Consider the following 11,902-nt stretch of genomic DNA (forward strand, 5'->3'; position numbering starts at 1 on the left):
GTGAGAAGCCGACACGTTCAGTCCGCTCCTGCCCGTGCCACCTCCGTGTCGCCGGGTTTGTGCCAGAGCCGCGGTGAACCCTGACGGCCAGCCCCCCTCTCCCAATACTGGTGCCTGTCCGCTGGTGGGTTGAGCGAGCCCCCCTGTGGTGGAGGCAGCTCTAAGCTTTTTAATTTAAATTGTCTCTCTAATTTGAATGAATACACTTTAAATCCATTTACAAGGATCTATTGGAGGGCAAGTCTCATGCCAGCAGCCGCGTAATTCCAGCTCCAGTAGCGTCCACTAAAGCTGCTGCAGTTAAAAAGCTTTTATAAGGATCGAGCTCGGCTGTCCACCGCAAGGCATCCTACTGCCAGTCCCAGCCCCTATGCCTTGGGGTGCCTCCTGATGCTCTTCACTGAGTATCCCGTGGTCCTGAAGCATTTCCTTTGAAAAAATTAAGTGTCCAAACTACAGGTGGTGTAGCTTGCTTAACAGCCGGGATAATCCGCTGACTAGCAGACACTGCTACTAGGCACAAAGAATTTCCTGGGCTAGATGCAGTTAAAAATTTGTAATTAGATACTCTCGTTGGATGCTGAGAAAGCATTCCATAGAGTCTCCTGGCACGCCATATATGATTCTCTTAAAAAGCTTGGGGTAGGGGTCTAGGGGACCCTTTTATAGCCAAAATCACGGCTCTGTATCACAATACGTCACCTAGGCTGAAGATAAATGGAACTGTAGCACCCTGAGGGCTCCGTTGATACAGAGGTATTGCACCTCACCCAGAGGTGTGATATCTCACTCTCAGGTAAGGATGGAGTGTGGATCAGGACCCGACACCTGCATGCATTACACCACATTGCCGTGGGGCAGGGCAACCAATATGCCTCTGAGATGGGCACGACAGTCCCTGTCCCTGGCTGGAGTGGGGGGAGGGAACACTGAGGAAGGGGAACCCTGTAGTGCAGGAGCAGGGAGGAAGCAGTTCCTGGGTGCATTGAGAAGGGAGTATAAAAGGTGGGCACCATCTTAGTTCAGTGCAGAGAAGTCTGAGCAGAAGTGGCAGGGAGCAGGGGCTCTGCATGAGCTCTGCTCCGGAGGCGGGCCTAGTAACAGAGGCCCAGGCCTGGAAGAGGGAGAAGGAAGGAAGAGGAGCGGAGAAGGCTCCAGGAACGAGGAATGAAGGGATCCCAGGGGTGCGGACGGGCGAGTCGCCACCGCACGCCCGAATCCACCTGCGTGGAGGGTTCAGGCCAAAGGGGGAGACCGGTCCCCGAAACTAGTGGAGGCAGGAAACGACCCTCAGCTAGAAACCGGAGGCTGTGACATTTTATGTAGCGCAGCCCCTCGCTACACCCGCTAGGAAGGCACCACATAGGGTCAGGGAAACTGGCGCCAAGTTTACCAAGAGGAGGCCCGAGGCAGCCGGACAGAAGGGTTGGTAAGAAAGGCCAGACAAAGGACACACAAAGGGGGTCCTGTGAAGTGCTCCAAAGTTATCTAGGAGTTGTCTGAGCCCCTCACCTGGTGAGCACAGTATGACGTGGGCAGCCCTTACCTGCAGATGTGGTCTGGATAATAAGAACTGTGAGTAAAGGCCCTGGACTGCATCACTGACTCCGTGTCGTTACTGCTGCTGCCCTGCACCATCACCCCCATCCTCCGCATACACTGCCCTGAGGCTATACTCCTCCCGTGGGGAGTTATGCTACGCTCTGCTGCACCCACAACACCAGCCTCAGCGGTCTGCCCTGCAGCGGCGGTTCACTCTGACCGCAATCCACGGGTGGCGTAGTCGGACATTTAAACATCAAAACCACATAAATAGTTCCGCCACTGGTTTGACCACCCTGAGCCACGGAAGCGGGTCGCCGCCACGAAGAATACAACCACCAGCATCCACCAAAAAGGGTCCGGCTCCGGGTGTCCCAAGGCCCAGGGGGTGCATCAGAACATTTTCATCACCTTTCACAATCACCAATGGGACAAGGCAGGGATGTCCTCTGTCCCCTCTCTTATACATCCTAGTGACGGAGCACCTGCTCTCATCAATTCGCCATAACCCCAATATTAGGTGGATTGAGGTGGGAGGCACCGAGTACAAGTGCTCTCTATTTGCTGATGATGTCCTAGTATATATCACTCAATCACATATATCCATCCATGCTGTTATGGCTGAAATAGATCACTTTGTTACATGGTCAAATTTTAAAATCAATGCAGCGAAGTCTGAGGCCCTCGATGTCTCCCTCCCCAAATCCATATAGGATTCCATCCAGTCCAACTTTCCCTTTGCCTGGCCCTCACAGGGTATCAAATACTTAGGAATTCCTATTCATAGAGACCTCTCCCATCTATGTTATCTTAATTTTGGGCCCTTTATTGAACAACTCCATACAGACCACGGTTGGCAAGTTAGAACTGTAAGATTCACTACGTGAACCACTGGTGTTTTGTGGAAAAGCACATGTACACTGTGTTCCAAATTATTATGCAAAAAGTGTTTAGGAGTGATAAGGGAATAATTTGTTTGTTTGTCAGTTAAACTCATTGATGGTGATGTGTGTCAGGGCTCTTTATATCACTGTAAGCAATTGCAGACACCTGTGCTAATTAGTTTGGCAGGTGTGTCCAATGAAAGGCAAGACTACTTAAGAAGGCTGTCTCACATTATTAAGCAGCCTACATTTTCTGCCAAAATGGGAAAGAAAAAGGATGTGTCGGCTGCTGAGAAGCAACAAATTGTGGAGTGTTTAGGTCAAGGCATGACTACAATCAACATTGTGCGATGATCAGGATGAAGTGTCTTGGCAATCAAGAAGTATGTAGCTGATTCACAGTACACACGTGTGCGTGCTGATAAGGGCAAATTGAGGACTCTTTCTTACAGGCAATTACGTCAGGTTAAAAGAGCAGCGGCAAAAAAGCCTTGTCATAGCAGCAGACAAGTTTTTGAAGCTGCTGGTGCCTCCAACGTCCCCCGAACAACAAGATGCAGGGTCCTTCAGAGGTTTGCAGCTGTGCATACGCCATCCTGTCGACCTCCTCTATCCACTTCACACAAGCAGAAACGGCTCCAGTGGGCCAAACATTACATGAAGACTGATTTCAAAACTGTTTTGTTCACGGATGAGTGCCGTGCAGCGCTCGATGGTCCAGATGGATGGAGTGGAGGATGGCTGGTTGATGGACACCCCACGCAAACACGGCTACAGCGCCAACAAGGAGGAGGTGGAGTAATGTTTTGGGCTGGAATCATGGGGAGAGAGATTGTCGGCCCCTTTAGGATCCCTGAAGGCGCTAAAGATGAACTCCATAATGTATGTGGATTTTCTCAAACAGCACTTCCTGGCATGGTTCAAGAAGAAGAACCGTGTATTTCACAGCAAGATCATTTTTTTGCATGATAATGCACCATCTCATGCTGCACATAAAATATCTGCATCTCTGGCTGATATGAGCATAAAAGGGGACAAACTTATGGTGTGACCCCCATGCTCCCCTGACCTCTACCCCATTCAGAACCTCTGGAGCATCATTAAAAGGAGTGTCTATGATGGCGGGAGGCAGTTCACATCTAAGCAACAGCTCTGGGAGGGTATTCTGTCCTCATGCAAAACAATTGAAGCAGAAACCATCCAAAACCTGACAAATTCAATGGACGAGAGAGTTCAGAAGCTCCTTTCAAACAAGGGGTCCTATGTGAAAATGTAACATCACCTAGAATAAAGTTTTGAGTTGAAAACTGTTTGATTTCAGTTTCTAATAACCTGCTAATGCTTATAATTTCAAAAATGACCATTTTTTTGGTCTTTATTAAAATGAAAAGGTTGATCGAAAAGTTTGGGGGATCTAAGAGTGTGGCAACCCAGTAGTCATGATTACTTCGAATTCTGACAATATGAGGGTCATGTTGCAGGTAGTGCAGCAAGAAGGCACTTATGTGTCTTGCGCATCTCGGAGCCCCAAAATTATTTTCCGGGCTAGATGCAGCTAAAAATTATTATTAATTTTAAATCTGGTGGAGCTTAGTATAGATGGCCTAATAGGATCAGTGCTGCACACTGCTACAAAGCCCAAATTATTTTCCAGTCAAGATACAGATAAACATGATTAGTAATTTTAAATCTGGTGGAGCTTATTATAGATGGCCTAATAGAATCAGTGCTGCACACTGCTACAAAGCCCAAATTATTTTCCAGCCAAGATACAGATAAACATGATTAGTAATTTGAAAGCTTAAAACGTTTGGTAGGGTGATTTTAACCAATCATCAAGCTTTTACTCTCCCCAGGATGACACAGGGGTAGAAAAGTCGTTTCGGATCCATGATTTGTTCATCTTTATGAACGTGAGTCTGTCTACATTATCAGTGGAGAGCCGCGTGCGCTTATCTGTCAGCACACCACCAGCAGCGCTGAACACACGTTCAGACAGAACGCTGGCTGCTGGGCATGACAAGATCTCCAAGGCATAAGTGGCTAGCTCCGGCCATTTATCCAGATTGGAAGCCCAAAAAGAGCAAGGGTCCAGTGACACAGTCATGGCTTCAATGTTTACTTGGAGATACTCCTGTACCATCGTCTCTAGGCGTTGACTATGTGTCAGACTTCTTGTCTCCTGTGGCCTTGCAAAGGATGGGCTAAAAAAGTGGTGAAATGATTCCGCAAAATTGATGTTACCACCAGATACTGTGGTTCTGTTACGGTTTGAGTGCTGAACACTTGACGGTCCCACGGTTGGCAAGTTGGAACTGTGAGATTCACTACGTGCACCACTGGTGTTTTGTGGAAAAGCACATGTAAGATTCTGCAACAGTCTCTGCTGATACTCCTGCATGCGTGCATCCCTTTCTATGGCAGGAATAATTTCTGCAAATTTACTTTTGTACCGGGGATCTAACAGTGTGGCAACCCAGTAGTCAGGATTATTTCTAATTCTCACAATTCGAGGGTCATGTTGCAGGTAGTGCAGCAAGAAGGCACTCATGTGTGTTGCACATCCAGTAGCACCAAGTCCCTGTTGTGTTGGTGGCGAGGTAACAATCATGCTTCCTTCCTCTGTCCTCTCCCCCCAACCTCGCACAACAGAAATGTGATCAAGGTTTCCCTCATCTGATGAGTCTTCCATCAGTTTGTCCTCCACTTCTTCCTGGGCTCCTGCACCTTCCTCACTAGTTTGGCTGCTACCATGCGCCCTGGTAAAACCATCTCCCCCACCCTCACATGCCTGCCGCCTTGGTGCTGCCGACCGTCTGGACCTTGCAGATGTTAGCCCTTCCGCATACAACTCCTCCTCCTCTACTTCCTCCACCTCCTCTTGTGCCACCACCTGACTCCGAATTCTGTTTAACATGTGCTCCAGCATGTAAATCACCGGAATAGTCATGCTGATAATGGCATCGTCAGCACTAAACATCTTCGTCGCCATTTCAAAACTGTGCAGAAGGGTGCATAGGTCCCTGATCTGAGACCACTCCTCCAGCGTGATTTGCCCCACGTCTGGATCTCGTTGGCCCAGGCTATACGTCAGAACGTATTGCACCAGGGCTTGTCGGTGCTGCCACAGTCGCTGCAACATGTGCAGAGTTGAATTCCACCGGGTAGGCACATCGCATTTTAGCCGGTGAAGTGGCAGGCCCAATGACTTCTGTAGAGATGTAAGTCGCTGAGCTGCGGGATGCGAACGGCGGAAGTGAGCACACAGCGACCGTGTCCTCTGCAGAAGGCCATCTAGTCTGGGATAGTGGGCTAAAAATTGCTGGACAACCAGGTTCAACACGTGAGCCATACAAGGCACGTGTGTGACATTGCCCCGGCGAATGGCCGCACCCAGGTTTGCAGCATTGTCGCACACGGCCTTCCCTGGTTTCAGGTCCAGTGGAGACAACCATTCATGAAATTGGTTCTCCAGAGCTGACCACAACTCCTCAGCTGTGTGACTCACATTTCCCAGACATTTCAAAGTAAAAACCGCCTGATGACGTTGAGCCCTACTGCCAGCATAGTAAGGAGGTGTGCAGGATCCCTTCTGCGCAGTTAGAAAGCTTGCGGCATGACCAGACAGGCTTTGGGTGCAGGTGGAAGACCGAGAGGAGGTTGAGGAGGCAGAAGCAGTGGAGGAACTTTGACATAAAGAGGATTGACGCACAACTCGTGGGGACGGCAAGACTTGGACAGCAGACCCTTGTCCTGCTGTCACCACAGTTACCCAGTGCCCAGTCAGCGACATGTAACGCCCCTGTCCATGCCTACTCGTCCAAGTGTCTGTGGTGAAATGCACCCTGTCACACACAGAGTTTCTCAAAGAAGCGGTGATGTTGTGTGCGACATGCTGGTGGAGCGCAGGCACACCTTTCTTTGAGAAGTAGTGCCGACTGGGCATCTGGTACTGGGGCACTGCGACGGACATAAGGTCTCGAAAATCCTCTGTGTCCACCAGGCGGAAAGGCAGCATTTCTGTAGCCAAGAGCTTGCAGATGGTGAAATTCAACCTCTTAGTTTTCTCATGGCTAGGAGGAAATGGTCTTTTACTTGTCCACATCTGAGGGACCGAGGGCTGGCTATTGTGCTTAGACGGGGTTGATAAGGGTGTCCCCGGCAAACTGCCGGTCTGTGAGGAAGATGCAGGCGGACATGTTAGGTTGCCTTGATCCAAAGGTGGTGCTATCGATGTCGGACAGCGCTCAACACCAGCTGGTGTTACCACCTCCAAAGAAAATGATGACCTGCCAATCACGCTGGCTGTTGCGGGTAAAGAGGTGGCAGGTCTGCGCCCCAAAACAGGTGTGACTGCTGTCCCCCCAGTCACAGAGGATGAAGAGGCCGCGGATGCACAAGATATGGCAGACGGTGGTTGGCCCGGCCGGCTAGGCCGCATTGTAGCACACTGAGCTTCCCACTGCAACTTATGCTTCATGTCCATGTGCCGGTTCATGCATGAAGTACTCAAACTATGTATTTTTTGGCCTCTACTTAGCTTTTGCTGACAAATGTTACAGATAACACGAGTTGGGTCATCTTTATCGATCTGAAAAAATGCCCAGGCTATGCAAGGCTTAGCACCCATGCGACCTGAAGAGCCACCACGACTTGTGGTGAGAGGCAGAGTTGTGTTTGAGGATGCAGTTGTTGACGTGCTTCCAGTACTACGTCTCTGTCCAGGAAGGCGCAACCTGACCTCGTCGTCACTAGCATCTTCCTCCACCTCCTCTGCTGACCTCATCTCTTGGCTGACTGTGGTTTGACAGTAAGTGAGATCTCCAACCTCATCATCATCACCCTGTGCATTATCACACCCGTCGTCCTCAGAGCCAACCTGTTCCTGCCCTGACAAAAAACTAAAGTTGTCGCTCCAATCAGGTATTTGAGTCTCATCATCGTCTTCCTCATTGTCTCCACCAACAGGAGTTACAGTTTGGGAATGAGGGTCTACATTATGGTCAGAACCTTCTGCGTCTGGTCCTAGATCCGACTCAAAGATTCTGGGCATCAGTGCAGATCATTTCCTCGTCTGGATTCACAGAAGCGCTGGAGTCGACCTCTGATTCCCAGGCTATAGTATGAGTAAACAGCTCTGCAGACTCAACCATCTGTTCTACCTCATACTCAGACGGGCAGCTGGAGATTTGGGAGCTGTGAGGAAGCAAGTGCGATTGGGGTGACACCTTTGAGGACTGGAGTATTTGTGATGTTGAAGTTGATGTGGAGGAGAGCCCACTTAAAGGAGCACTTGATATCCGTTGAAGCACCTGCTGTTTTTGTGCCTCATCTGGAATTTGTAGCGATTGGCGTGGCCGTAAGAAAGGGATCTTATCACATTGTCCGCTAAAAGAAGTAGACATTTTAGTTTGGCTGGAAGATGGTCTTTCTTCTGCAGATGTTACTGTTGCTTTAACACCTACCCCACGGACACAACCTTTTTTCCCCTTCCCAACACGTCTATTTTCCTTTCCACCAGCAGCAGGCCTTTTTCCACTCATTTTAGTGGTTAACTAATTCACAACTCTGGAGTTGTTTGCACAAAAAAACAATGGATGGGAACCGAGCAGAGCTGAGTGGCCAAACTGTGGTATTAGGCCAAAACTATTGGCTGGGTTAGATGCAGAAAAAAATTATATTCAATTTGCAACCTGATGGAGGTCAGTATAGATGGACTAATAGAGAAAGTCCCACACACAGCTAGAAGCCCAAATATTTTTTCAGAGGTAGATGCAGAAAAAAATTGTATTCAGTTTGCAACCTGATGGAGGTCAGTATAGATGGACTAATAGAACAAGTCCTACACACAGCTAGAAGCCCAAATATTTTTTCAGAGGTAGATGCAGAAAAAAAATATATTCAGTTTGCAACCTGATGGAGGTCAGTATAGATGGACTAATAGAACAAGTCCCACACACAGCTAGAAGGCCAAATATTTTTTCAGAGCTAGATGCAGATAAAAATTATTTTTAATTTGCAACCTGATGGAGGTCAGTATAGATGGACTAATAGAGAAAGTCCCACACACTGCTAGAAGGCCAAATATTTTTTCAGAGCTAGATGCAGAAAAAAATTATATTCAGTTTGCAACCTGATGGAGGTCAGTATAGATGGACTAATAGAACAAGTCCCACACACCGCTAGAAGCCCAATATTTTTTCAGAGGTAGATGCAGAAAAAAAATATATTCAGTTTGCAACCTGATGGAGGTCTGTATAGATGGATTTATAGAACAAGTCCCACACACAGCTAGAAGCCCAATATTTTTTCAGAGGTAGATGCAGAAAAAAAATATATTCAGTTTGCAACCTGATGGAGGTCAGTATAGATGGACTAATAGAACAAGTCCCACACACAGCTAGATGGCCAAATATTTTTTCAGAGCTAGATGCAGATAAAAATTATTTTTAATTTGCAACCTGATGGAGGTCAGTATAGATGGACTAATAGAGAAAGTCCCACACACTGCTAGAAGGCCAAATATTTTTTCAGAGCTAGATGCAGATATAAATTATTTTTAATTTGCAACCTGATGGAGGTCAGTATAGATGGACTAATAGAGAAAGTCCCACACACTGCTAGAAGGCCAAATATTTTTTTCAGAGCTAGATGCAGACAAAAAATTATTTTTAATTTGCAACCTGATGGAGGTCAGTATAGATGGACTAATAGAGAAAGTCCCACACACAGGTAGAAGGCCTAATATTTTTTCAGAGCTAGATGCAGAAAAAAATTATATTCAGTTTGCAACCTGATGGAGGTCAGTATAGATGGACTAATAGAGAAAGTCCCACACACTGCTAGAAGGCCAAATATTTTTTCAGAGCTAGATGCAGACAAAAAATTATTTTTAATTTGCAACCTGATGGAGGTCAGTATAGATGGACTAATAGAGAAAGTCCCACACACTGCTAGAAGGCCAAATATTTTTTCAGAGCTAGATGCAGATAAAAATTATTTTTAATTTGCAACCTGATGGAGGTCAGTATAGATGGACTAATAGAGAAAGTCCCACACACTGCTAGAAGCCCAAATATTTTTTCATTGGTAGATGCAGAAAAAAAATATATTCAGTTTGCAACCTGATGGAGGTCAGTATAGATGGACTAATATATAAAGTCCCACACACTGCTAGAAGGCCAAATATTTTTTCAGAGCTAGATGCAGACAAAAAATTATTTTTAATTTGCAACCTAATGGAGGTCAGTATAGATGGACTAATAGAGAAAGTCCCACACACTGCTAGAAGGCCAAATATTTTTTCAGAGCTAGATGCAGATATAAATTATTTTTAATTTGCAACCTGATGGAGGTCAGTATAGATGGACTAATAGAGAAAGTCCCACACACTGCTAGAAGGCCAAATATTTTTTCAGAGCTAGATGCAGAAAAAAATTATATTCAGTTTGCAACCTGATGGAGGTCAGTATAGATGGACTAATAGAACAAGTCCCACACACAGCTAGAAGCCCAAATATTTTTTCAGAGGTAGATGCAGAAAAAAATTATATTCAGTTTGCAACCTGATGGAGGTCTGTATAGATGTATTAATAGAACAAGTCCCACACACAGCTAGAAGCCCAATATTTTTTTAGAGGTAGATGCATAAAAAAAAATATATTTAGTTTGCAACCTGATGGAGGTCAGTATAGATGGACTAATAGAGAAAGTCCCACACACTGCTAGAAGGCCAAATATTTTTTCAGAGCTAGATGCAGACAAAAAATTATTTTGAATTTGCAGCGTGATGGAGGTCAGTATAGATGGACTAATAGAACAAGTCCCACACACTGCTAGAAGCCCAAATATTTTTTCAGAGCTAGATGCAGAAAAAAATTATATTCAATTTGCAACCTGATGGAGGTCAGTATAGATGGACTAATAGAATGATGCTATGCCCAAAAGATTTTACTTCACTAGGTGCAGTAAAAAAATTGGTATTCTATACACAGGTGGTATATCTTGCAGCACAGATAGGCTACTCCACTGAATAACACACTCTGCAATAGGCCAAAAAGGATTAGCTTTGCTAGATTCAGCCAAATGCTGTGAAAAAAACTTGCACAGCACTGGCACAGACCTGCCTGGCAAACACTGATAGGAACTGATGTAACCTAGTCCTGAAAAGGACTCCAATTACAATTAGTCTTTACTCCCACAATCTATCTATTTAAGAGCACAGACCTGTCTGATAAAAGTCGTAGGAAATGCTGTAACCTAGTCCTTAAAAGGACTGCAATCACAACTATTCCCTACTCCCAAGCTATCTGTAGATTTGTGCGAAAATTGGCTTGAAATTAACAAGGTATAGCGCACACAGCAACAGCGGTGCCGTCTAACACGCAGCTGCAGCAGTGAGAAAATGGTGGCGATGGGGAAAATGGCTTGGTCTTATAGGGCAAGGACATGTGACATACACTGCCAATGACACATGCCCTTGCTTGTGTGAAAAAAAGCACTTTGCTCCGTGTGTGCGCTGCTGATAGGCTGACAGATTGCACCTCCCCACTGTAAATGCGGGAAAGAGAAAAAAAAATGGAGATCTTCATTATTCCTGCAGAGATCCATCCCCTGCCCCTCCCCCCACCCCGCTGTACACTCAAACTGCATATTAACATTAATTTTCATCATTACTGAGAAAAAATCCAGTTATGATTTTGGTGCACGAACAGTTATCGAACATAACCTCGAACAGCCGAATTTTTCCCAAATTGTTCGTGTTCGCCGAACGGCTCGAACACCGCCCAAAACAGCTCGAATTTGAGATTGGCGAACAGTTCGAGTAGAACAACGCTCATCTCTAGTCTTAAAGTAACACAGTCCTTTGTTTTTGGTGTCCTGGAAAACCCCATGAAGCATTTTTCCAAACAAAAAAATAGGAAAAAACTTACATTTTTGAAGAGTAAGCAGCAGGAACACGCTGCAGTAAGGAGACATCGTTGTTTGGGGTGGAATATCTGGACTAAGCTCAAAACATTTATTGTGTTTCAGAAATAAAAGAGCACTTCCTTTTTTCAGAGAAAAAAAGGTGAGAAGAGTCTTAAAGTATCAAATCCGGAATTACAATGAAATGACATTACTGCAGAAAAACCAACTTCTGCACAAATATACTTTGCCTAATTTTAAGATGCATATTAGCTTACTCTCAGTCTACCCTGGCTAATAGTCAGGTTTGTCAATGGGTCGTTGTTTTGCCACTTAACTAACTCTTCCATAAGAACTGGAGCTGTTCTGAGGACCATCAAGCTGCTGTGCCTCCCATTGGGTTTTGGCCATTATGTTGAGTGCCTCTCTGTGAAAAAATAAAGGTTCCTGCTTGCAACAAACTGATTTGCTTCTGTGACTCCTTCTGTGGTCTAACCTTCGGATTCTCTATTTCTTTCTATGGCTAAATTATGAGCTGTGACGTCCTCTCACTATCCAGATTGACTGTA

At 45.9% G+C, this 11,902-nt stretch overlaps 1 protein-coding gene across 1 annotated transcript in view; it reads right to left on the bottom strand.

Annotated features, from left to right (window-relative positions):
- The window catches only part of LOC141153000 (uncharacterized), a 28,448-nt gene extending 16,970 nt beyond the window's left edge, over nt 1–11,478 (bottom strand). The window contains exon 1 of the mRNA XM_073637670.1: nt 11,360–11,478. Coding sequence (XP_073493771.1) covers nt 11,360–11,405 — 46 coding nt within the window. The 5' untranslated portion in view covers nt 11,406–11,478. The remainder of the gene's footprint in view (nt 1–11,359) is intronic.
- Between the last annotated feature and the right edge of the window lie 424 nt (nt 11,479–11,902).

The sequence above is a fragment of the Phyllobates terribilis genome, unplaced genomic scaffold (genome assembly GCF_046119375.1).
Source record: "Phyllobates terribilis strain yellow unplaced genomic scaffold, ASM4611937v1 Scaffold_7__3_contigs__length_470593459, whole genome shotgun sequence".
Lineage (NCBI taxonomy): Eukaryota > Metazoa > Chordata > Amphibia > Anura > Dendrobatidae > Phyllobates > Phyllobates terribilis.